Source organism: Mesoplodon bidens (genome assembly GCF_964165515.1).
Source record: "Mesoplodon bidens genome assembly, chromosome: 13".
Lineage (NCBI taxonomy): Eukaryota > Metazoa > Chordata > Mammalia > Artiodactyla > Ziphiidae > Mesoplodon > Mesoplodon bidens.
The window spans coordinates 15,905,834-15,931,349 of record NC_138169.1 but is presented as its reverse complement, the minus strand read 5'-3'; the positions used below and the strand labels follow the sequence as shown (position 1 = coordinate 15,931,349).

Sequence of the window (25,516 nt, the reverse complement as noted above, 5' to 3'; positions counted from 1 at the left end):
TGCTGAGGCTGAGGTGGGAATGCAGCCAGGGGCCAATGGCCATCAAACACTCGTCAGAACCCAACAATCTGAAGTCCAGGGAGGAGTGTCCTACAGGTGTGAACACAGTGGTGCGTAAGCACCTGGGCTTTAGAGACAGAGTTCAAGGACTGGCTCTGCTACTTGGTAGCTGTGTGATTTTGAGCAGGTGGCTTAACCACTCTGGGTCTCAGCTTTCTCGCCTGTAAAATGAGGATAACACCACTTACCTAGGAGTAAGACTATAAGGATAAAGGCTTAAGGACTGTAAGGATAAAAGTTTCATTATTTAATGAAGCTATGGAATTTGGCACATAGTAGATGCCCAAGAAATGTTCGTCCTTACTGTCGGATAAATTATGATCTAAGAGAAGTAGGAAAAGGGAGTTACCATTCTACAAGTGCTTACTGTGCTTCAGGGACTGTAGAGGTGCTTAAACTCATCATCTCAGTGACCTCAAGGTTCTGCTGCGGTCCTAGGGCTGGAACACACATTTATCTGACACACACACCTCTACCTCTGCTCCTGGGATCAATGGTTGGTTTCCCTCTGCTGGTCCTCCCTGGCTTCCTGTCCATTATGGTGATGCTTTCTCTGTAGAGGGCAATGAGAAAGATGGGATGATCTGAAAATGTCAGGGGCTCACCATTGGACTTTCTCCATTTCTGTTAACTCACCCTTAAACTTGAGATCTTGGCGGGACTTCGTGGAGTATTATTTGCAGGCAGGCAGGGGATATGTTAGGATCCAGCTCTGTCAGATTGGAAATGGTTAAGCAGCTTGCCTGGGGTGACATAATGAGCTCCGGGACCAGAGCCCCGCTTTCCCTAAGATTCTCCCCTCTACTTTCACATGAAGTCAAGTTCTCTGGAAGCAGAACCTGAGACAGTTTTTAAAAAAAATTTTATTGAAGTATAGTTGATTTGCAGTGTTGTGTTAATTTCTGCTGTAAAGTGACTCAGTTATACATATATATATTTTTTCATATTCTTTTCAATTATGGCTTATCACAGGACATTGAATATAGTTCCATGTGCTATACAGTAAGGACCTTGTTGTTTATCCAATTCTATATATAATAGCTTGCATCTGCTAATCCCAAACTCCCAATACTTCCCTCCCCCACCCCACTCCCCCTTGGCAACCACAAATCTGTTCTCTGTGAGTCCGTTTTTGTTCCTTAGATATGTTCATTTGTGTCATATTTTAGATTCCACATATAAGTGATATCATATGGTATTTCTCTTTCTCTTTCTGACTTATTCGCTTAGTATGATAATCTCTAGGTCCATCCATGATGCTGCAAATGGCATCATTTCATTCTTTCTTATGGCCAAGTGATATTCCATTGTATATATATAACACATCTTCTTTATCCATTCATCTGTCGTGGACACTTAGGCTGTTTCCATGTCTTGGCTATTGTAAGTAGTGCTGCTGTGAACACTTGGGTGTATGTATCTTTTCAAATAAGAGTTTTGTCCTGATATATGCCCAGGAGTAGAATTGCTGGATCATATGGTAACTCTATTTTTAGTTTTTTGAGGAACCTCCATGCTGTTTTCCATAGTGGCTGCACCAATTTATATTCCCATCAACAGTGTAAGAGGGTCCCCTTGTCAGTTAGTCATTGCCCTGGGCTGCTCCCTGGGGTGGGGATAGCTTCCTAGATATCTCTGGACAAGGCAGCTGCTCTCTTTGGCTGAGGGCAATGCTCTGTAAAATGGGGCTACCATAAGCCCCTAGTTGGTAACACTCCTAGAGGCTGGGGGTGGGGTGGGAGCACCACTTGTAAAGGGCATCAACAATTTCTGCTATACCCACTCACCTCCACCTGCATCTCCACCCCCGGCTGAGATGTGGACCCATGACCTTCTTTCTCTGGGTTGTTACTCCAGGTGTTCAAATAGCCTTGATTACTCAGGCTTCCCTCTCCAGGCCCAGGCTGCTTGACCGGGGCAAGGGGCCCATCCTGGGATGTTACACTCTGAGAAGCCTGGGTGGCAAAGCTGAAATAACCAATGCTGTCCAGGGTGGCTTCTGGCCTGGAGGGACAGAGCTGGGTGGTTTCCATGGGGCGGCCAGCCAGTGAGTTTGGACTTCGCAGGCAGAATTTTAATAGGAAATGAGCTCCCGGTATGCCTGGCTGAATGCAAGAGAGGGTGGGGCAAGCCACGTTCTGCCTTGAGGGCAACAGAATTTGGAGATCAGAGTTCCTGGGAGGGGACAGTGTATTCCTTGTCCCAGCTCCCCGCCCCCCACCTCCTGGGATCCTCCAAGGTCAGTGCTGCCTCTCTGCCTCAAAGCAGGAGGCGAGGCAATCAAATGAACGTTCGGCTGTCCAGACCAAGGGCAGCTGAGGACGCTCATTACCGGGAACTGAAGCTCTCGGTACCAGCAGGGACCAGGGGTTCCCAGGGGGCCCAGAGCAGCCTCATTCAGCTCTTGGCACAGGCAATAATGAGACGTTAAGGTTCTTTTCAGCAGATTTCCTTCACAACAGGAGTCATCTCTTCTTTCTTTCTGTCTTCAAAGTGGAAACAGTGAAATGGTCATCTTAATCTGGGAAGATTATGTTAACCACCCAGGAGCAGATGAAATGGCTTTTCTCTAAGGGGCCTTTCCTTCCCTGTGTCCAACCATCAGCCCCCCGATCCCCGGTTTCACCCACACGAAGATTTAATAATTGCACTGGCTGTAGAATAGGAAAGAGAGTTCTCTCCCTGTTCACCTCCCAACTGCTCATCTGTTCAGCTTCCTAGGAAAAAAGACTGTGTTATACCAAGACCTTCAGGGAAATCAGAACCCACTGGACACAGTGACCTACCTTCTAAGGCTTTTTAAAAAAATAAGTTAAATGTGATCTCCATTGTCTCTTTCCGCTTATTCTTTTTAGAGATTTATTTATTTATTATTTATTTATTTATCTTATTATTATTATTATTATTTTTGGCTGTGTTGGGTCTTAGTTGCGGCATGCGGGATCTTTTGTTGCACCACGCAGGCTCTTCATTGTGGTGCACGGGCTTCTGTCTAGCAGTGGCAGCGAGTTTTCTCTTCTCTGGTTGTGGTGCTCAGGCTCCAGGGCGCGAGGGCTCTGTAGTTTGCGGCATGCAGGTTCTCTAGTTGAGATGCATGAGCTCAGTAGTTGTGGCGCGTGGGCTTAGTTGCCCCACGGCATGTGGGATCTTAGTTCCCTGACCAGGGATCGAACCCGCGTCCCCTGCATTGCAAGGCGGATTCTTTACCACGGGACCACCAGGGAAGTTCCTCTTTCCCCTTATTCTTTGCTTAGACCTGGGGGAGGGGGAAGGAGGTGAAGTTCAGAAAGGACATAAGCTTGGCTGAGTTCAGCTAAACTTAGTGTTGATGGCGACTCATTCACGCATTCAACAAATACTTATTAAGTGCCTTCTATGTGCCAGGCGCTATGCTGGGTATTGGACATTAAGCAGAGAACAAAACAAAGAGTTCTGCAAGAGGCTTACACTTTAGCAGGGAGATTCTAACCGTGATGGTGCTGTTTTCACAAGCTGTGATTTATGTTTGTGATGATCTCCCTGGTCACTGTGTAGAGCATGGACTGAAGTGGGCCAAGGGCAGAAGCAGAGAGACCGGTGAAGAGGCTCCTGTAGTAAGCCAGGTCGGGATAGTAGTGGTTTGGATCAGCATAGTAGCAATTTAGGCACAGAACATTGGGAAGATTCTGGATCTATTATGACGGTGAAGCCAACATGACTTTCTGATGGCTTGGGTGTAGAGTATTAAAAAGGAAGCAAGCCAGGGATGACTCTGGCATTTGGGACCTCAAAACTCTGAGACATGGGTTTGTTTTCTTTTTGACCTGACCAAGTCCAAGTTGACTAGTACATGAGTCAGATGACTTCCTCTAGTAGAAAGACCCTGGATTGGAGTTAAGAGTTCTGACCCTCCCGCCTGGATATGTGGTCTTGCATCAACAATGAATGGGATGAACACGGATTAAAGGGAGGAAGTTCTTCCCTCTGATCCATTTCTGCCACAAGGGAGCTGTGACAGTTTCCCTCTTGGGGCCTGAAAGTCCCCATCTGGAAGGCGGAGAAGCTGGACGAAGTTCCGTTTCTTCTCTGTATCCCCCAGAGTGCTTGGCAGAGACCAGAGACCTGAGAAATAAAGGGTGATTGAATGACTGTCTGCATGATGTCCTTTCTGTGCTGTTGTTTTCCAGGAGCGCTGGGCTTCTACCATGACTGACACCGTGTTCAGCAACAGCTCTAGCCGTTGGATGTGTCCCAGTGACCGACCCCAGCAATCAAAGTAAGTTGCTGGGTGTTCCTGGGAGTTGTTTGCTTTGGGGCAATGAGGTCCCGATCTACACTTGAAGGAGGAGAGGAATAGCAAGGAAAGAAATTTCCCTCCCTGGGGTGGAAGAAAAAGAACCTAGTGGGAGTTTGTCGTGGAAACTTCACTGATTTTACTTCTTTGCAAGGTTGGAGTAACAAGATTAAATTCTGAGCTCCATGCCCTAAATGAGAGGTGGCTTGGTGGAATGGAAACAGCACTGACCTGGTGGTTAGAATCAGACTTGGTTCTGCTTCTAGATCTGAGCTACTTTGGGTGAATCTCTTTCCCTTCTCTGGGCCTTGGTTTCCTCATCAATTAAATAAGGAAGTTGGACTAGATCAGAGATTGCAAACTGGCAGGCCACCAGCTGACTCTGACTTGCAGAAATGTGTTTTGTATTTTTTATTTTTGGCCTAATCATTTAAAAATTGGGAAATTTCACATAAAATAACTTCACATACTCTTTCCAGTAACTATTATACCTGAATCAGTGGTGTGCTGGATCTGTACCATGGTGGTTCCTTAGAGCTGATGTTAAATTTTCAGGAATTTTGCAAGTCAGTTGTTAAACATGGCCAGTATTAAAAGTTAAGTTGTATAGTTTTACAATTAAATTATATTAAACACAAAGGTGGTGAATACTTAACGTTAATCACTTCTTATTTTTTTAAACATCTTTATTGGAGTATAATTGCTTTACACTGGTGTGTTAGTTTCTGCTTTATAACAGAGTAAATCAGCTGTACATATACATGTATCCCCATATCCCTCCCTCTTGCGTCTCCCTCCTACCCTCTCTATCCCACCCCTCTAGGTGATCACAAAGCACCGAGCTGATCTCCCTGTGTGATGCAGCTGCTTCCCACTAGCTATCTGTTTTACATTTGGTAGTGTATATATGTCCATGCCACTCTCTCATTTCATCCCAGCTTACCCTTCCCCCTCCCCATGTCCTCAAATCTGTTCTCTATGTCTGCGTCTTTATTCCTGTTCTGCCCCTATCACTTCTTAATTATTTTACTATGTTTTGTTATTCTCCATGTTATTTGTGCCTATGATACCTGTATGGTGAAATACTATATAATAGTACACTACTGCATGTTTCCTCCCAGTTCTGCATTTAGTGACATCATATAGGTACTCGAAATCAGCCACAGTGGGACTTTTTCTCCAGAGGTTCAACTGTTAAACATTTACCAGCACACACTGCCTGAAGACCTTTACAGTCTAAGTCTATTGTTTATCATCCCTGCAGATTTTCACTCAAAGGTCTTATTTTTTAAACGCTTGGTAATTTTTTATTGTTAGCTCAATCTGTGAGAATCCTGGGGATCTACCATGGGAATATTTTCTTCAGAGAGATTTGCACTTGCTTCTGCCAGGAATCAGGTGTGCTGCTCACCCAGGATGTGACCTGAGCTCCCTTAGAGGGTTCTGGCTCAAAGTGGGGGTCTCAGATTCAGCTTCCTCACCTTGTTAGGAGCTCAGAGTCAGCCTCTGGAACATAATGCTGGTATGTACATTAGCTTACTGCTCACAGCTCCCTGTTCTGGATTCAGTTTGCTGGGTGTTCTTTTTCTTTTTTAAAAAATTGCCTCATAAAGGTATAATTGATTTACCTCCAACAGTACACATTTAAAGTACAGTTTGATCATTTTTACACATATGCACATACTCATTCCCCTTTGCAGTCTCTCCTTTCTGCCCCTCCCTCTCCCCTCCCACCCCTAAGTAATTACTAATCTTCTTTCTGTAACTATAAATTAGTTAGCATTTTTTAGAATTTCTATAAATGGAATCATTCAGTATGTACTCCTTTTTGGAGAGATGTCTTCTTTCACTTGGCATAATTATCTCATGATCCATCCATATTGTTTTTCATATCAATAGTTTATTCCTTTTTATTGCTAAATAGTATTTCATTGTGTGGATATACCACAATTTGTTTATCCGTTCACCTATTGATGAACATTTGGGTTGTTTCCAGTTTGGGGCTAGTACAAATAAAATTTGTATAAACATATACTTTCATTTCTCTTGAGTAAATACCTAGGAGTAGAATGTCTCAGTGGTATGTATAGTAGGTGTATGTTTAGCTTTTTAAAAAACTGCCCAACTGTTTTCCAAATTGGTTGTACCACTTTAAGTTTCCACCAGAAGCGTACAAGAGTTCATCTCTCTTCCTCCTCACCAACACTTGATACGATTAGCCTTTTCCATTTTAACCAGTCTAAAGTGTGCATAGTGGTATTAGTTTTGTGATTTTAATTCGCACTTCCCTAATGACTAATGATGTTGAATGTCTTCTTTTGTAATTTTGCCATTCGTATAACCTCTTTGTTAAACTGTCTGTTCAAATACTTTGTCCATTTAAAAATTGGGTCATTTATCTTCTTGTTATTAAGTTTTCTAAGCTTTTTTTCATGTGTTGTAGATAAAAGTCCTCTGCTGGACACACATTTTGCACATATTTTTCTTGGTCTATGACTTGCATTTTCTTTTTCATAACAGAGTCTTGAAGAGGAAAAGTTTTTTTTTATTTTGATGAAGTCTGTTTTGTTTATTTGTTTCGAAGTAGGGAGGTTTGTTGGAGAATTCCCTTATTTTCTAGCAATCCTAGGGTCTTTTGGAATATTTAGTGCACTCATATTCTTGAAGCAAAAGTTCCTATTTACTACTTCTACCTAAAACCTCCTCTAGTTCTACAAGTTTCATAGTTTTGAAGACATTATTGAACTCTATTGATTTTCTTTTTTGAAAGGAAACTTCTAGTTTCCAAGCCCTTCCCATGATGTCCTCTTGAAGCCAACCTTACTTGGCAGACTATATTCCATCAGCCAAAAATTGTCTCTGTAAGATAAACAGTTGCCTGAAGGTGAATGGGGTAAAATATTTATTTTATTTAAGAAGTGTCAGTTAATTAAAACCCCATACATAAGAGTTCACTTTAGTCAATATGAAGCCAAACAATTTGCCTTACAATTAAATTAGAATTATTCAAACAGTCTGGATGCAGTTTCATTAAAGTGCTTCTGGGCTTCTGTGAAACATCTTGGCATTCTGAATGCATCCGGCTGGCTTGATTGCTACTGCATTTTCTTCAGATGTTAAAATTATTTTCCAATAAATGCTAATGGGTGAATTATAGTCATCACACATGCTATCTAGTCTGCAGCAGTGATGATGTGCTAATGCAGACGCTTCAAATGTCTTCCTCCAGTAAATTAAGAAATCTAGTCTTAATTAACTGCTGGCTAGCCAGATACACTTTACTGCCTTTATGATTTCTCTCAGTCTCCTTGAATCTAACGATGGTGTTTGGAACACAGTTGTGGTTGTGTTTGAAAGAAGTGAATGTATCTGTTTCTTGCATCGGTAGGACAGGGCTTCAGCTGTCTATGCTGGGCATACATGCGGAGAAATGCTGGTCTCCGATAGTTGATACTTCTCTATAGTTTTCAAGTCTGCAAGCCTGAGAGTGCCAGAGATCAGAGGTGGAAACTGAGGCATGAAGAGGAGATGTGACCTGCCTGTGGTAGCATGTCTAATAAGTGGAGAGGCTGGTCTCCGTTTTAGAATGGAAGGACTTGCTTCCCCAAACTGGGGCACTGCGAGTTCTGCTTTTGTATGATCCAGTCACGGTTCAGGGCTCATTGCCTACCTCAAGGTGCTCCTTATCCCCCAGTGTTTGAAACAACAGAAACCAAGAATGATGGTGACCCTGTTATCATTAAGAGATTCCTTTTTAGTGCCAAAACACATTATTCAAATACATAAATGATCAGATTGGTTAATTAATAAGCTGAACTGATTGGTCATTTTAATCAAGGCTGTGGCTCCTACAACCCTACATTGCTGCAGCCTTGTTTTAGATGTGCTGGAATAAGATAATAATGACTGATAACAAATGGAAGTAGGTCATTGTGATTTAAACAGAACTGTGCGGTTGTGGCATCCAGACAGCGTTGATATTAAGAGATTTTTTTCCCCCTAACTTTATTCATTTTGTTCTTTCTCTCCTTTCTTTGCCTTCCTTCAGTGATAAAGAACAGTGAGTATTTTGTCATACTTTTATTTTTCTACAGACTGAATTTTATCTCTTTTCTGATTAAAGTGGCTTGTCCCTAAAGAGAGATGGTCCAAAAAGGAGCTAGCATGTTTTACATATCTAAAAACAAATTCAAGTTGTTAAAAAAAAAACACATACCCCTCTTGAGAAAGAAAAATATGAAATTTCAAAAAAAAATCTTGATGAAAGGTTGGAAAATATTCCTTAGGAGAGCCCTCAATTTAATTTTTGTTAGCCATTAGTGGGATTCAGCAAGCTTATTAACCACCCTGTGCCTCTGTTTCTGCAACATTTTGCCTGGGAACACTGTTTTTAGATAAAGAAAATATTAACTCAAATGAGTACTATCATTAATCAAAGATGATGATGAGTAGAACAGAGCTTGTGGGAAGTTATGTGCTATACACATGGTCTCTGTCACCTCATGGAAGGTCAGCCTGATTTCCCAATGAAATGCCTTTGACTCAGAGGTCCTATCTTTGCTCATAACTTTTGTTTTAAATTGGATTCATTTCCTAAATATGCATGACAGATTGGATGCTGGGTCCAACAAATGAACAGTCAAGCTGCAAAGCAGATGGGGCTTTGGTTGTGTGTACACATTGGGAAACTATGGGAGGTCATTTTTACCTTCCCCTTGATGGGGAAGTTTTCACAGAGCCACAGCCAGAGCGCCGAGTCTAGCCTCAGGACACCCAGGTCTGAGTCCTGCTCTGGGACTCAGTGTCCGTGTGGCCTTGGGGCAGTGCGTGCCCTTCACCTCCTTGAGCCCTGGCCGTAATGTGGGTGTGTTAACCCTGACCTCCCACCTTCACTGGGAGGTGGTACGGTCAAATGAGATGCATGGGAAAGCTTTGTAAACCGTAAAGCACCAAAATCAGAGGAAGGGCAGATCATAACCTTGCTTTACCCTTGTGTGTATTTTATATATATATATATACCTTGTATGTATACATTGTGTGTGCATGCATATATGTACGGTGTGTGTTCTACAGTCTCTGTGTTGGCTGGTAAGATTCTGGTCTTTTTATGAATATTGTGAGCATATCATTCAGACATGCTAGGGAGAGATGCTGAAATGTTGTGCGATTATAAATATGAACATCACAAGAGAGAAGTTCATGACTTCACAGGGTCCCAAGTGCTTCAGGCGTCCTGAATGCTGAAAGCTGAAAGGTAGGGTGTATGTCCATCCTCCTTCCCTCCCTCCTTCATCCTCTCCCTCCTCTCCTCTCCTCTTCCCTTTCTCCCTCCCTCCCTTCCCTCCTTCCTTCATTAACAAACACATATCATGCACTGTGCAAAGCACCAAGAATACAAGGTTAGCCAAAATCTGAGTGGATGTCTGGAAGGGTTTACAAACAAATAAATAGTCAATCACCAACAAATACACTTTATAGTGCAAGGAGCTATAATAGCAGAATCACAGGGGCCAAGGGAGCACAATGATGGGCACCTAACCAAACTTTGGGGTCATGATGGGAGAGCCTCCTGGAAGAAGTAATGTGTCAGCTGAGACCATGTAAAGAAGGTACAAGATAGAGAAGAGACAGAGGAGTCCCAGGTAAGGGAACAGCATGTGCAAAGTCCAAATAGGAGAGAGAGCATGGGATTTTAGAAAAGCTGAATGGCACTCAGTCTGGCTTAAAAGATTACCAGGAGCCCGAGATCCCCTTAGCTTTCTGAAGGGAGTAGGGGAACCACAGCATCCTTTTGGCACCCTCTTTAGTCTGTTGGGGTAAATTTCATCCAGAAGGGCCTTTTTACCAGCAGGGCTTATGTAAAATGTTCTGTGGTGTGGATGCCCCTCCTTCCACACCCTCCCCTTCAGGATTCATTAAAATCTCATTCACTGAGCTGTAAAGAGACTCCCTGCTGACACCTGCTTCTGTCGGCATCCTGGGGGAAGGGAGGGGATAAGAAGAAAGGAAAGAAAAAGGATTAATTTTCTGCACACCACCGCTGTTTAATGCTTCAGAGCCTTCCTGCCCTGACGGCATTTCCATCATCCCACTCCCTTTGGGAGTTATAATATATTAATAGAGACATCCGGTGGGTATTTATTACGTGACTGTTGTGTGCATGAAATGAAGAATCAAGGTGGGAGGCAGGAAGGAGCTGGGAATCTGCCCTTTGCAGTATTTTAGGGGGAAACATCTGTGAGGGGCTTCCACCTGCAGTCAGGACTAATTTCCTTTTGTGTTAGAGGCCAGTGGTGCTGGTTTGTTGGGAGAGTTCCTTCTGACCATCTCTAGATGCACCTAAACAAGTACATTCAGGTCACAGATGAAGCACGTCCAGAATGCTGGTATCTCGAGCCTCTGACCATATTCTCCCCACACGAGAATTTCTCGGCAATTCTCTTCCCTCTTCTGAGTGTCAAGCATCTGGAAGATGAGCAGGTCAACTGCAGTGATCTTTAGACTTCTGTTAGCAGCGAAATTCTTTCTTTGAATACTATTTTATTCAGAAGCTGAATACATAAGACAGATAAAGAGTGGCGATGGATAAAGACCTGTCATGGCTGAAAGCATTAAACATACCACGGTGTAACTGTAAGTTAAAATAATACCAATCTGTAAAGTAAATGTAGGGAGTTTAACAAGCTTCACTTTTTTGTTGCCACAGTAGGTAGTGTATCAGTTATCTTTTGCTGTGTAACAAACCACCTTAAAACTCAGTGGGATAGAAAAACGATGATTTATTCTCAGGGACCTGGGCTCAGCTGGTGGCTCTGTTGATCTTGGCTGGGCTTGCTCATGTATCAAAGGGTTGTCTGATCTAGGATGGCTGTGGCTGGAATGACTCAGCTCTGATCCACATGCCTCTCATCCTCCAACAGGTGGTCCTGAGCTTTTTGTCATGGTGATGACAGAGAGTAAGTAGAAACACACAAGGCTTTTGCAGGCTTAGCCCTGGATGGCACAACATCTCTCCCCTGTGTTTTATTGGCCAAAATAAGCCATAAGTCCAAGCAGGATTCAAGGGGTAGGGAGAAAGACCCAGACCTTTTGGTGAGATCAATTTCAGAGTCACATGGCAAAGGGCATGGATACTCAAAAGGGTGAAGTATTGAGGTCACTAATGTAGTAAACTATATCTCATGATTTTATTAAATATCAAATATTAAATTCTTAAAAAAATTTTTCTCTCACTCTCTTTTTTTAAAAACTGGCATCCTTGCTTTGCTAGTGTTGGGAACCCAGCATTGCCGTCTGGGCTGAAATGAGGATGGAGGGCCTGGTTCCCTGCCCACTCTGTCCATTGACGGCCCACTCACCTGCAGCCCTTTGAGGTCCCTCCAGGGAACTACAGACAATAGTTTGAAAACCATGGCTGAGACAATTTGGGGAAAGAGGAGGCAGGTGCCCTTCAGTGATTCTCCAGGAAGCATTGTCCTAGGTATGTGAATGAGAGCAGAGATGGGCCAGCCCTCTTCGCCCTGTCTCAGCCAGTAAGCCAGGGGTCTCTCCTCATGCAGCTACTGAGGGTCAGGAGTAGCCTCTGAAGGTCCCGGCAGGAAACAGACATGAAATCACTCCCACTTAACAGATCTGGAAACTGACATTCAGAGTGGCTCAGGGCCCTAGTACACACTGCTAATAAGCCACAGGTCCAGGATTCCAATCTTAAACCCCGCCAGGTCAAGGAGGGGTCAAGTTGGTACACAGTAGGCCCTCTGGGTATTTACTGGACTAGATACAATGCTCTGAGTAATTTGTCCAAGGAAGCAACACTTTGGTCTCCACCTTTGGTTTTTAACGAGATCCCAACACTGGACTCTGGTCTTAAGGACGTGGAGCTGGAATCCTGTGCCCAGAGGCCCTTGGCAAGGGGGCCACCGTCCTGTCACAGGAGCATTCTCAAGGCCCCCATGCTCACAGTGTTCTCCAGCCCAGAGGAGGCCCAGACAAGCCCATTTTCTCCCTTGAGAGCAAAGGCTTTGGTTTGAAAAACCATCTGGTTTCCCTCTGTTTACTTACGGGATTAAAATATGAAGCCACAGGAGGCTTGCGAGTCCCCACTGAGACCAATCAGTGACATTTTCAAACACTAGATGAACTGTTTGTCAACTGCGTGTTTTTGAGCAGAGGATGGGGGTCTGCAGAGGTGCCGGCAGCCTCTAGCAGGCCTTCTGCTCATCTGCAGATGGAGACAATTATCCTAGGCAGGCCCTTGGTGGACCCTCATTCCTGCTTATCTTTCTGCAGCCGTGCATTTCCTGTGCATTCTGATCCCAGCCAGTTGTGTGGTGGGGTGAGAGGCACTGGCTTCAGGTCTGACCCATGGCTGACCATACCCATGACCAGATTGTGAGCTGTGGGAATGTGCCCTTGAAAGGGTCTCCACTGGGTATGAGGCCCAGCATCTCACCTGTGCTCTGTCTTGGTCACTGAGCTACTTTGTAGAGGCAGGAAATAAATGGAGGTGGCGATCAGAAGAGAATGAAGGAAGAAAAGAAGGGATGAAGGAAGGAAGAATAGGGGCAGGTGAGGCATCCATTTCCACGGAAAACCAGAGGGACCTGGGGAGGTGGCTGGATGAGGCTATAACTAAGGCTCTTCGGGAAGGATGGGTGGTCTTCATTATGCAGGAGTCCAAGGTATCCTTTACAACGAATGGGAAGAAACATCAGGCTGAGGGATATTAGCACACTGTAAGGAAGATCTTTCCAACAGAACGGCATAGACTCCTAATGAGAGAGTGAGGTCTTCATCACAGGGAGCATTCAAGCAAGGCTGGAAAGACCCCTGTAGGGAGGCTGTGCCAGATGGGCTTTCAGGTGATCCTCAACGGCCCTCCCCTCCTGGCATTCGTGCCTTTGTGTAACCTCCTCGCCTTGAGTGCATGCAGGACCTGGGATGTGTTTCTAACCTATAGAATACGACAAACAGGATGGAACATCACCCTTGTGATTACATCATGTTATATAAGACCCTGTCTCATCTGACCGGAGCTTGAGAGTCACCTTGTATACTTGATGAAGGAAGTGGCCCACAGGATGAAGTTGGAGAAGTCTGCTTGGTTAGGAATTGCAGGCTGCCTCCAAGACATGGAGGTGACTTCCTGCTAATAGCCAACAAAAAGCTGGGGTCCTAGGTCACGTGGCTGCCAGGAAATGAATTCTGCCAATAACTCAAACTTGCCTGGAAGCTGATTGATTCTTCCCCAGAAAGGCTCAAGATGAGAACCCAACCCAGCTGACAACTGATTGCAGCCTTGTGAGATGCTGAGCAGAGGACCCAGCTAAGCCGTGCCTGGACTTCTGACATGGAAACTGTGAGATCATAAATGTGTGTTGTGTAAAGCCCCTAAGTTTGTAATAACTTGTTACGTAGCAATCGAAAATGAACACAGACACTATCAATGGGGCTTTGTGCCATCCTGTCTCTATCCTCCAGCTGGGCTGATTTTTCTAGTTATCTAATGCTGCAGAACAAATCATGTCAAACGTAGTGGCTTAAACAACAGAAACTACTTATTACTTCTTGCAGTTTTTGTCAGTAGATATTTGAGAGTGGCTTGGCTGGGTGAGTCTGGCACAGTTGTAGTCTTAGGTCAGCTGGAGCTGCAGCCATAAAAGGGCTCGACAAGGGCTAGAGGATCACACAGCTGGCACGTTTGGTGCTGGCTGTTGGCAGGGGGCCTTAATTCCTCTCCACATGGACCTCTCCACAGGGATGTTTGAGTGTCCTCATGACATGGCATCTGGCTTCCCCTAGACTGCATGACCCAAGACAGCAAGGCAGAAGTTGCGATGTCTTTTGTGACCTAGCCTTGGAAGTCACCCACGGTCACTTCCATTGTATTTAGCTGGTCACACAGGACCAGCTGGGATTCAGTGTGGGAGGGGATGACACAGGGAGGGTGTGAATACCAGGAGGCAGAGATCCTTGCCGAGCATCTTGTAGGCTGGCTACCATATTGATCTTCCTTCACCTCCTCAGGCACACTGCCCACTCTCTCAACTCCAGGCCTTTGCAAAGACCATTTCTCTGTCAGGCTCAATTTCTTCCTCTGCCTTCCTCTCACCACCTCTAGTTTATCTCTGAGGTCTCAGTAGGAGCCAGCCATACCTTTCTGCAGCCTGGAGCTTATGTAATTTAGGAGAGCCCTCTTCAAAATAAAGAGGACAAAAATATCTCTCTTTTACAAAATTTTCAGGACAGATGATCATTACGAGAGTTCTTCCCAGGGCCTTGGAAGGTGCCTGTGCTAACAAAGGGTCCCAAATTTAAGCTCCACCAGCATCACAGTAAATCCTCTTCAGGGTCTCAGAGTAGATATCACTCCCTCAGGGCGCTCTCCTTGGTCCCCTAGAATAAGTGACTTCTGTTGCTTCAGTCTTGCTGTGGGTCACACTTATAATCAGACATTTATCATCCCTTTTGGCCATAAGGTATTGTGTCTTATTCAAAAACTTTCTGTGCTTACTCTCAGACACTATTCTAAATGCCATTGACATAATAGTGACCCAGACCCAGACAAGGTCCCTGTCCTCCTGGAATCCTATGTTCAGGTGGGGGGAGAGAGGCAACAAACAGGTAAACAACAAACTTCTTTTAAAAGATAATTTCAGTTAGTGATGGATACAAGTGAACCTGGGCAATGAGAGCTCAAGGAAGACCGCTCTGAAAGGCTGACATTTGAGCTGAGACCTGAATGATGAGAAGGGGGAGATCTGGGGAGATAAGTGATCCTGGAAGCCGGACAGCAAGTGCAAAGGCCCTGAAACAAAAACAAGGTTTCAGGGTTCAAGATTGAGCAGGGAGGCCAGTACAGCTGGAGTGTAGTGAGAGGGGGAGAAAAGGATGGAGAGTCAGGTAAAGAACAGATTGGGTAGGACTTTGCAGGTGGGCAAGAAACTAAGTTTTACTTTTATTAAGGTAAAATTCACTTAACATGCAATTAACCGTTTTAAAGTGCACACTTCAGTGGCATTTAAGCACATTCACCACATCGTGCAACCACAACCTCTGTGTAGTCTTGGGTTTTATTCTAAATCAATGAGAAGCCATTGGAGGGTTCGGGGAAGGGGATTTGAGTGTGTTTAGCATTTGTTCATCCCCTGGATCAGAGGCCCCTGATCCAAGGCAAGATGTGTTTCCACCAGAATTTCCCCAGGCTTACCCCCTCCTTCCCTTTCTCGCAACAAGACTTGCCCCCAAGACATCTGCTTCCATTGCTTTCAAACTCTTCCTTCTGTGCTCTTCTGAACAAACCAGCTAAGGTGGGAGGATGGAAGAAGAGACGGGAGCAGGGAGGAAGATGGGGCCTTTAATTTCCAACTTTGAGTGTCAAAAGGCAATTTCATGCCTGCTGACGTGATTAGAGCAGTGGAAGTAATAGAGGCTGGCAGCTAATGGGGTGCTGGCTCCAGGGGATTCATAGTTACTGATTTTTCCCCCAACAGGGACAAGAATTTCTAGTGGTGTTGAACCCTGCATTCCACTTGGGCGATGCACCTCAGTGCCCTGGGGTCTGGACCATGTTACTAGTGGAGAGGATGATACTTTGCCATAGACCACAGCGTTCGCTCTCTACCCAGCAGCCTCTGATCCTCTGCAGCGTTCAGTTCTCTCCGTACTGTGGAGGTTAAGTGTACGGGCTGCCCAGGTCCGAATTCCGCCTCTGCCACTTCCCAGCCATGTGACCTTGGGCAAGTGGTCTAATGTCTCCTCACCAGAAAATAGACAATAACAGTCCTGCCTTGTGGAAATGTTGTGAGGATTAATTGAGATAATGTGGGCATCCAGTAGGTGCTACATCAGTATTTGCTTTTTTTATTTTAAAAAAAGATCAAGGAGAGCACAGGATGGAACTCAAAATGCTATAGGAGCTTTGGAGGCAGGAGAGCTAGATGTTTATGTGAAATCAAGAGATTTTTATAAAACTAGTTGACCACTAGTTTAAACTTTTTTTTAAGGACTCTGTGGCCTACACCAAATGTATTTGTGCCAGACGGGGGCTGGCGTCAACCTGGGATCCAGGGCTTCAGACCAGCCTCCCAGAGTTGTTTCCACCCCTGCTGTAGAAGTCTACTGTTGAGATTCTTTTCCTGAGAACACCATTATCCTCCAGGTTTCCATGAACTTCCTGCAAATGCTACTTCCAGAGTGTCTACTGTGTGCTAAGCACTTGATAAACTCATCAGAACCTTATGAGGGAGGAGGTATGTGTGTCCTGTTGTACAGATGAACAAACGGAGGCTCTGAGAGATCGGATTCTTTTGCCCAGGGTCTCCCAGGGATTTGAACTGCAGTTTACCAGACTCCAGGAGCTAGAGCCTAACCACCACTCTGCAGCTGCTGACTTGGTCTACAGCCTCACACCTTCCTATATTACCTTTCAGGCTCCAGACAGGATGGTCCGTTCACCCCAGTGGTCAGCCAGACAGACAGAGGAAGCAGGAAGAGCTGACAGATGAGGAGAAGGAGATCATCAACAGGGTGATTGCTCGTGCTGAGAAGATGGAAGAGCTGGAGCAGGAGCGAATCGGGTGAGGCCTGACGCTGCACATCGTTCTGAGAGCCAGTGAGGGCCAGGAGGCTGTGCTGCTCGGGGCGGGTGCGCTGTGGTGGGGCAGGGCTGCCCTCGGGGTTTGTGACCTGTGATGTGCCAAGCCACCCACTCAGGCAGAACTGGAATCCTTGGTGCATGAGCTGCGAGAGCTGGAAGACAGAAAAGAGAACAGGGGAGAGAGTGGGCTGGGGGCTGGCTGGGGAGGGGCTTCTGGGCTGGGGGTGCGTTAAAGATGGAGAAGGGGGGAATCTTCTGAGAGGGGGATGGGAGATTGTCTCTGAAGGCTGGAGACGTATGTGTGAGCACAGGTGTCATACCCATTCCAGCTGCATAGGAATATGTTCTAGAGACATTGGCCATGCAGATGCCAGAACGATAGCTGAGGGTGAGGTAAGGGGGAGGAAGTGTATGTCAAAGAGACAGTACGTGAAAGAGAGAGCACATCGAAACGGATTGTATGAGAGAATTGGAGAAATCCCTCCTGAAGGGAGGCCAGCATGAGAGCGAGGTAGCAGAGGTTGGGTCTGGACTCTAAGAACCCGGCTTCCATCCCAGCTCTCCCGCTTGCCGGCTGTGGATCCTGGGCCATGTTGCTTCACCCTCTGAGCCTCAGTTTGCTCACTTGTAGAATGGGAGAAAGAAAAGGAATAGTCCCACAGGATTGTTGTAAGGAGTAAGTGAAATGATGCTTGTATGGTTCCTGGACCAGGCCTGGTCGTACTTCATGTTTAATGAATGGTAGGAGGAAGGGAAAAAGTGGGGTTTGGAGGGCAGAGGTAACAAAAAACATGTATGGGATGTAAGAAGGTGTGTGTGTCAGAGCATCAGTGAGCCAGGACAGTGTTAGAGAGAGAGGGAGGGCTCTGTGCGTGGGCTTGGGAAGGGTGGAGTGGGGAAGTGAGAGGGGAGGAGTGTCTGGGAGAAGAGGAGAGTGAGCGTATGTATGGGGGGGGGGCGCTCTTGGGGTGGGTGGAAACTTCCACTGCTAGGAGGCAGGGAGGCCACCAAGGGATCCTCTAAGACTGAACCTCAAATGGGAAATGGGAGGAGCTGCTGAGATGCCACCCCCTCCCCAGACCTTTCTTCCAAGGGGCAGCCTTTGCCAACTGCTTACAACTGGTTTGGGCACTGGGATGCCCTTTCATCTCCCTACCCAGCCACTCAGTGGGGGAGTTAACAAGATTCTTGGATGGAAAATGATGCTGTGAACACACAAGAAGTGGGTGCCTTTGATTTGAGCCTCTGCAGATCATTTTATTCAGAGTGGGCTGGGGAGATCAGAGATGCCATTGACAAATGACAAATAACCTGGCACAGGCAGAGTCAGCTTTGTGCTCGGCCCTCCGTCAGGTTCCTCAGTAGGTTGCTAAAGGGATGGGTCTTGAGGGGTCTGCTTATAGGGTTGAGTTTTTATTTTGCTTTTTAAAAGATACATCAGGAGTGAGGAGTTGTCCAGGCGGGAGGTCTGTGAGCATGTGAGTGTGGGAGTGTGGGAGTGTGTGTGTGTGTGTGTGTTCACTTCAACCAACAAGGAGCCTCAGCCTTGCAGGAAGGAAGAATATAGATGTTAAATTCTTGCCTGGAAGCAAGAACTTCCAGCCTTTTTCCTGTGGAGCACTTTCCACTAGCTAACTTTGAATTTTATACATTGATTATATCTCTCTCCCCGTTAGATTATAAGATTCCTGAGTGTAGAGATTTTTGCCTGTTTTGTTTGCCACAGAATCCCCAGTCCTAGTACATAGTAGGTGTTCAGTAAAATATTTGGTGAGTGAGTGAACATGGTAGACAATGCTGCCGCCCAATTTCTTTCTGCATCTCCTGTGACCAAGAGGCTGGAGAGCTTAGAATGTTGTAGTCCAGGGTCCATATTCCCAGGGAAGACACTATGATTGGCTGCCTTATGTTTATATTAGATTCTATCCCTGTTAACTGTGGCCAGAGGTGCTGGCTACATTGTGCAAGCATGACCACTAGGCTGCCTTTGGGTGTAGAGTTAAGGGGATCTCTGTGGACTGAGCGGATTCTGGCTTGAACATTCTAGAACAGGGCTGATGGGTTCCCTGCCTTGTCCCCCATGTCCTGCCACATTGCCTGACCTGGTGACATGGTAGGAGAGCACAGTGGTTAATCCCTGGGACCCCAGAGTCAGAGAGACCTGGCTTCAAATTCCAGCTCTGCCACTTACTCCCTGTGTGACCTTAGATAAGGCACTTTACCTCCCCCTCAGTTTCCTCAGCTGCAAAATGGGGATAACATTAACACACACGTCTCGGGGAGTGTTTAATTCACATGCAAAGGATTATCGTGGTGCCTGGCACAGAGCACATGCTCAGTTAATGGTGACAATCATTAATGACAAATTTGCTGAGGAAACTTGTTTTTTTACACTGGCCAAGGTCTCCATTCTAGAATCATGCCCGAGACTCCTGTTTGGCAAGCCCCTGGCTTCCCCTGAAGGAGATTTCAGAGCCTTCCAGGGAATCTGGGGCCAAGCCCATGGTGACAGAGTGTCCCTTTGCTGAGAGAGTATGTTTTCTGCCAGAAAGGGGAGGATAGTCCTAGAAGATTCTGGCTGAGGCCGTTTCCCCTGCTCCCTTCCAGCTGCCAGCCCTTACTGGTAGCATCGCCAGAGGCAAGCCCGTGCTATTTGTGTCTTATGACCTTGAACCTGCCCTCATTCCTGTTCTACTCACACTTCCCTGGGAGAGGATCAGAGTGAAGTCAGATGAAAGGAGAGAGACACATCAGACACGGATCACAGATCGAGGCTGAAAACGGGGCGCCATCAGGGCTCCCCCTCTGGAACCTGAGGCTCAGTTAATGAGCCTTGGGGGCTTCAGTTCCCCACTTGTCCAATGAGGCGGGTCAGTCTGAGTCTCAGGATCCTTCCTGATCCGACTGTACAGTATCTGGGGGTGTCTGGTGGAGGACCCTGTACCCTGTTGTTGGCTGCACCTCTCAGAGCAAATGAGCTCCTTCTGGCTCTTCTAACTGTTAAAACTGCAGATGTAGCTGTGTCCCCTTCTGGGTTCTAGACACCAGCTCTGTGATGCTGAGTTTTCTTTTCTGTTACCAAACAGTCATCTGGGAGACACGTGAAGTCATCGTTTACATAATAAACAATCATTATAAATGGGTACCATTTATTGATTGAGCACTTACTATGTGCCAAACATCAAACCTAAAAACTTCATATGCATTTAACTCATTAACTGCTCCTCTCAACCCTGTCAAGTAGGTGCTATTTTGCAGGTGAGGAAACGGAGGCTTAGAAAGGTTAGGTCACTTGTCCAAGGTCACACAGAGCTAAGATATATGTCCCTGTCTGGCTGACTCTCAGAACTATGTTCTAAACTATTAGGTGTCTTTCCTGAAGGCGTGGCCTCAAATTCTTAGACTTTGCAGGACATGGAAATTTTTAAAGCTCAGGTTTGGAGGGGACATTTGGGGAGCTACAAGCTAGAATCCCTTCTGTGCTGGCCCAGTGATTCCTTCCCAGTGGTCTTTTTAACCTGTTTGTACCTTCAAAGCTGCCAGAACTGGTCTCCATGGTCCTAAGGCCATGGAGAGTTCCCTGGGAGAGTCACCCTAAGGCGTCCCAGGAGGTGCTGCCTCCCTGGGGCAGTTTTGCTAGAGTTTGCTGCCCCAGGGAGCACCAGATGATGCAGTGGACCAGAGTTGGTTCTCACCTTGGAGCCTCTGCTTTTGCCCAAGGCGGTGTCTAAACCTTCACTGAGTGGTAACTCAGCCCACAGCCAAGCTCTGCTCTCTTCAGCACCCCCAGAAGGAAGGATGATGGTCAGAAGGGAAACTCATTAAAGAGCCTCATTTTGCCCCACATCCCTTATTCAAGGCTAAGTGGGATCTCAGAATTTGTTTTGCATGACCTGAGTGCTGTAGACTTTCTATACTAGTTAGGACACTTGGCTTGTAAGAAAAGGAATTAGTTTCAGCTAGGTTGTTTCAGTTATCTATCACTGCATAACAAACCACCCAAAACTTACTGACTGCAAGCATCAGTAGTATACTCTTTTTCATAATTCTGTGGGTTAAGAATTTAGGCAGGGCTCTGCTAGGTTGATTTTTGCTCCATGTGGCGTAGCCTGGGGTGACTCACTCAACTGCATTCATTGGGTGGCTGGGTTGGACTGGAAGGGCCAGGAAAGCTCCAGTCCTTTGTCTGTGCCTCAGTGCACTCTGCATGGCCCCTCTCTCTCCACGGAATCTTTCCTTATTCAGTAGTCTGGCCCGAGCTCCTTTACATGGCAGCTGACTCCCAAGAGAGCAAGGATGGAAGTCTCCAGGATTCTTAACAGCTAGGTCTAGAACTGGTAGGGCATCGCTCCACTGAAGTCAATTGGAGAGGAGAAATAGATCCCATCTTCTCCTGGAAGAATGACTTATGCATCCAGGGAAGGAAGATGTTAATGGTGGTCATCTTTGGAGACCCTACCCCATTAGGCAAAAGGGGAATTTAATATAAGGATTCAGAGATATCTCAAGGAATCCAAGGGCAGGAACACAGCCTAGTCTCATGAAAGGTCTGCTTCTCATCCCACATCTTAGAAAATATAATCTCATACCATACCTTCCTAGTTGTTATATTTCTTCTTAGTCCTAATTCCAAATTCCCGGGGAAGGAACTCTGATTGGTCCAGGTCACCCTGAGTGCCACCCCTCATCCAATCAGCTGTGGCCAGAGGTGCCAGGTTATACAAACAAAGCTGCTGAGTGCTACTCCAGAGAGTGCAAAGGGCCTTTGTAAATTGAACAGACACCCAGGGGGTGTCCACAGGACTTTTAAATAAACATTTGTCTGGGGAAATTTGTGTGTGTGGGTTTTGTTTTTGTTTTGTTTCCCAGTGGTAGGTTCCTCCATGTCTTTATCATATTTCTTTCTATCCAGAGCCTCTCAAAGGCATTTACTCATACATTCTGCCCGCAAGGGGACAGGCAGCTTGGTGGCTTCCATTCGAGGTCAACATCCCTCAACAGATGGGCCCAAAGAAGTAATTAGGATTTGTCATTAACCTTGGTGTCCAGACACTGTGATGGAGGAGGAAGTGAAAGAGACCCAGAGAGACCTGTCACTGACAGAATCCGTTGGGTTGCAATCACCCCCCCATCCCAGTCCCACCATCCCCTATAGTTTGGGCACGGAATTTTTCCAAAATGTGGACAGGGGGAGAAGTGAGTAATAATGCTTGGAATTTGCTACATCTAATTAGGTAGGCATCTTTCCTGTGGTTTGACAAGCTGACAATAAACCAGCTCATAGTCTCCTCTTTCTAAAGGAAGATTCCCCTACCACCGCGCCCCTTTTTTTTGTTTTTTGACTTGGAGTCCTAGACATTCTGTGCATAGAGCTCAGGGGTTCTGGGGCATCCTGATATTATAGACATAGTTATCCATGTGTCTGTGTGCTTTTTTTTTTAAAATAAATTTATTATTTTTTATTTTACTTTTGGCTGCGTCGGGTCTTCGTTGCTGCATGCAGGCTTTTCTCTAGTGGCGAGTGGGGACTACTCTTCGTTGTGGTGCGTGGGCTTCTCATTGCGGTGGCTTCTCTCGTTGCGGAGCTCGGGCTTTAGGTGTGCAGGCTTCAGTAGTTGTGGCACGCGGGCTCAGTAGTTGTGGCTCACGGGCTCTAGAGCGCAGGCTCAGTAGTTGTGGTGCACGGGCTTAGCTGCTCCGTGGCATGTGGGATCTTCCCAGACCAGGGCTTGAACACGTGTCCCCTGCATTGGCAGGTGGATTCCTAACCACTGCGCCACCAGGGAAGTCCCTGTGTGCATTTTTAAGAAGAAATATTCATAGATTTCATCAGGTTTGGGGGGATTCTGAACTCCCCCCCATGTTGAGAACCACTGAGTAGTACCTCAGTTTTCTCAGGGATTGGGTCGATGCCTTCTAATGTCCATCCAGCCTTAATAATTTATGGAATCTGTTTGCACAAAATGAAAATGAAGTCTTCTTAATTCCTTAATCAGCCCAGTGCCTGTCATAAAAGAGGAAGCAAATGAATACATATTGGATGAATTCTAAACCCAACTGACTAAGCCTCTCGTTGAATGTTTTTAACCTCAGGGTTTCCCGGACCTTATCTGTAAAATGGGGAGTTGGACCATGTGGTCTCCAAGTCCCTCTAGCCCAGGGTTCCTGAACCTTGGCACTTTTTACATTTGGGGACAGATAATTCTTTGTGGTGGGTGCTGTCCTGTGCACCATAGGATTTTTTAGCAGCATCTCAGCATCTCCCACCAACTAGGTGCCTGTGGTAACCGGGGCTGTTACCAAGCTGTGACAACCCAAAATGTCTCCAGACATCGCCACATGCTCCCTGCGGGGCAAAATCACCCCCTGTTAAGAACCACTGCTCTAGCCTTTTTGTTGAGTGGCTCAAGAAAGGAAGAAGAAACAAATGAGAATTTCCCTGCAACCACACTCAACTTCTAGAGAAATAATAGCCCACCCTTACAAAGCAGCATGTGTTGGCACTGTACTCAAAGCTTTATGTAGATTCATCTATGTAACCCTCACAACAACCCTATGCATTAAGCCGCATTATTATCATTCCCATTTTACAGATGAGACAACTGAGGCACAGAGTGGTTAAGCAACTTGCCCAGGGTCACACAGTTAATAAGCAGTACAACTGGGATTACAAACCCAGGCTGACTGGCTCCCAGATTAGAGTCCTATTCTGATATTCTATAGAAAGTTAAACATTTATAGCCAAGCATTGTATTAGGAACTTTCAAATATGTTGTATTTCCTTTAATCTCTCAGAGAGACAGACTGTTGTCTTTGCTTCACACATGGAGGTTAGGACACTTGCCCAGGGGGACACAGCTTTCACATGGCCAAACCAGACTTTGAACCTGTCTTTCCACATTATCCTATTGCCTTTTGGTGGTGTAGGTAGGGATGGCAATTGACAAAGGACTTCAGAGTTTCAGGGAAGTCAATAATTTACAGGGTGTCTCACATATTCACTCAGGTTAATTGGTTCAGTCTCATACTTCTTCCTGCCATAAGACAGTTCACCCCTCTCCACCACAATGACCATTGTCCCCTGTGGGCCTCAGCAGCACATTCTCTCAACTCTGCTTTCCGCAACAGAAAAGGGCAGGTGGAGGGGTGAGAAAGAGCCCCAACTATAAGCACTGAAATGAAACAAAGGCTTCATTCTTCCAAAGCGGGTAACAGCGTCTGAGTAGCTAGACCTAGCCTCCAATCCCGCCTCTGCCACTTGCCAGCTGTGTGCCTTTGGTAAGTGACTCCCTGTCAGTGTGCCTCGGCTTCTCCATCTGTAAAATGGGAGTGAATAATAGAATTGACCTCACAGGTTGTATGACTTAAGGAAAACAATGCACATGGAATGCTTAGCACAGCTCCTGATGACTGTTGCTATTATTGGGTTTAAATGACCCAGCTCCTTGCCTGACTGACTACATTAGCCCAGTGGAGCCCTCTAGCTGTCTTTCTCTCTTGGCTCCAACTCTGACCCAGGGTGACCCGCTTCCCCAAAGTGCTGAGGTCCAGACAGGAATCCCATTCACCAGTTCATCAAGGAGAGAGATTACGATCAACGGCTCTCCAGGTAGTGACGGTAATAAACAACGGTGGGAATTAATGAGTCTGAACTGCACACACCCTGCATGCCAGCCGTGTGGCTTCATGACAGAGCAACTTAGTCATTTAAGGACAGGTTCCCGAGAGACCCTGGCATTGGGGTCTCAGACCACCCCCCTTCAGAGCAGCCATGTCCCTGTTCACAGCTGATGGCCCAATCTAGGCTTCAGAAAATGCCGAGTTTAATAAACTTAATGGTAACATCCACTTGGCAATTAGGGTGATGGGAAAAGCAGCGTGATTCTGGAATTAATGGTGTGTGTGTGTGTGTGTGTGTGTGTGAGAGAGAGAGAGAAGTTGAGAGAGAGACAACATGACATCCACTCTCCTACTTTGCTGTATTTTACAAACCGTTGTGTAATCATGCTCAATCACAGCTCTAAAGGCAGCTGCTCTGGCTTCATACCATCAGTGATGGAACCCCAGCTTTTCACCATTTCCCTCACCAATTCAGGAACCGGCACACAAAGCCATCACACCTTCACAAGCAGGGTGTCCTCAGCTCTGCAGCTCGCCACGTTAAGCCCACTTCCTGGAGCAATTGTACATCCATTAGCCTTCTCTTCAGCATTTATCAAGACACTGCGGCAATACTGGTTTGAAAGCTCAAAAGCAGTTGCCTGAATGTTTCCGAGGCCAGTTTGAACTTTTTTGAGGGAGCCTGGGCTTAACAAGTAAGCACTGTCTGATCTGCATTTGGCTTATATCCTTGTCTGCAGAAGGCAGCCAACTAGGGCTTGGCTCCCTGCGAGAGCAGAGTGTGTACAGCCGTGTGTGTGAAAGTGTGTTCTGTACATGGGTGCTGATCATGCACCTGTTCCTGTGTGGGTATGTGTGCCATCCGTGCGTGTATTTAGAGATGGGCACACGAGTCCTGTCAGTTTCTAGTCACTGCAGCCCCTTTAAAAGCTTTAGAAAGATGGATTTCATGGGCAGATTTTAGC

General features: G+C 46.0%; 1 protein-coding gene across 4 annotated transcripts in view; it reads left to right on the top strand.

Annotated features, from left to right (window-relative positions):
• Positions 1-25,516, top strand: part of RPH3A (rabphilin 3A) — a 272,301-nt gene that overhangs the window by 206,200 nt on the left and 40,585 nt on the right. For all 4 annotated transcript variants that reach the window (XM_081253422.1, XM_081253423.1, XM_081253420.1 and 1 more), the window contains 2 exons: positions 4,227-4,315; positions 16,765-16,911. In XM_081253422.1, the coding sequence (XP_081109548.1) occupies positions 4,245-4,315; positions 16,765-16,911 (218 nt within the window). In that variant the 5' untranslated portion in view covers positions 4,227-4,244. The remainder of the gene's footprint in view (positions 1-4,226; positions 4,316-16,764; positions 16,912-25,516) is intronic.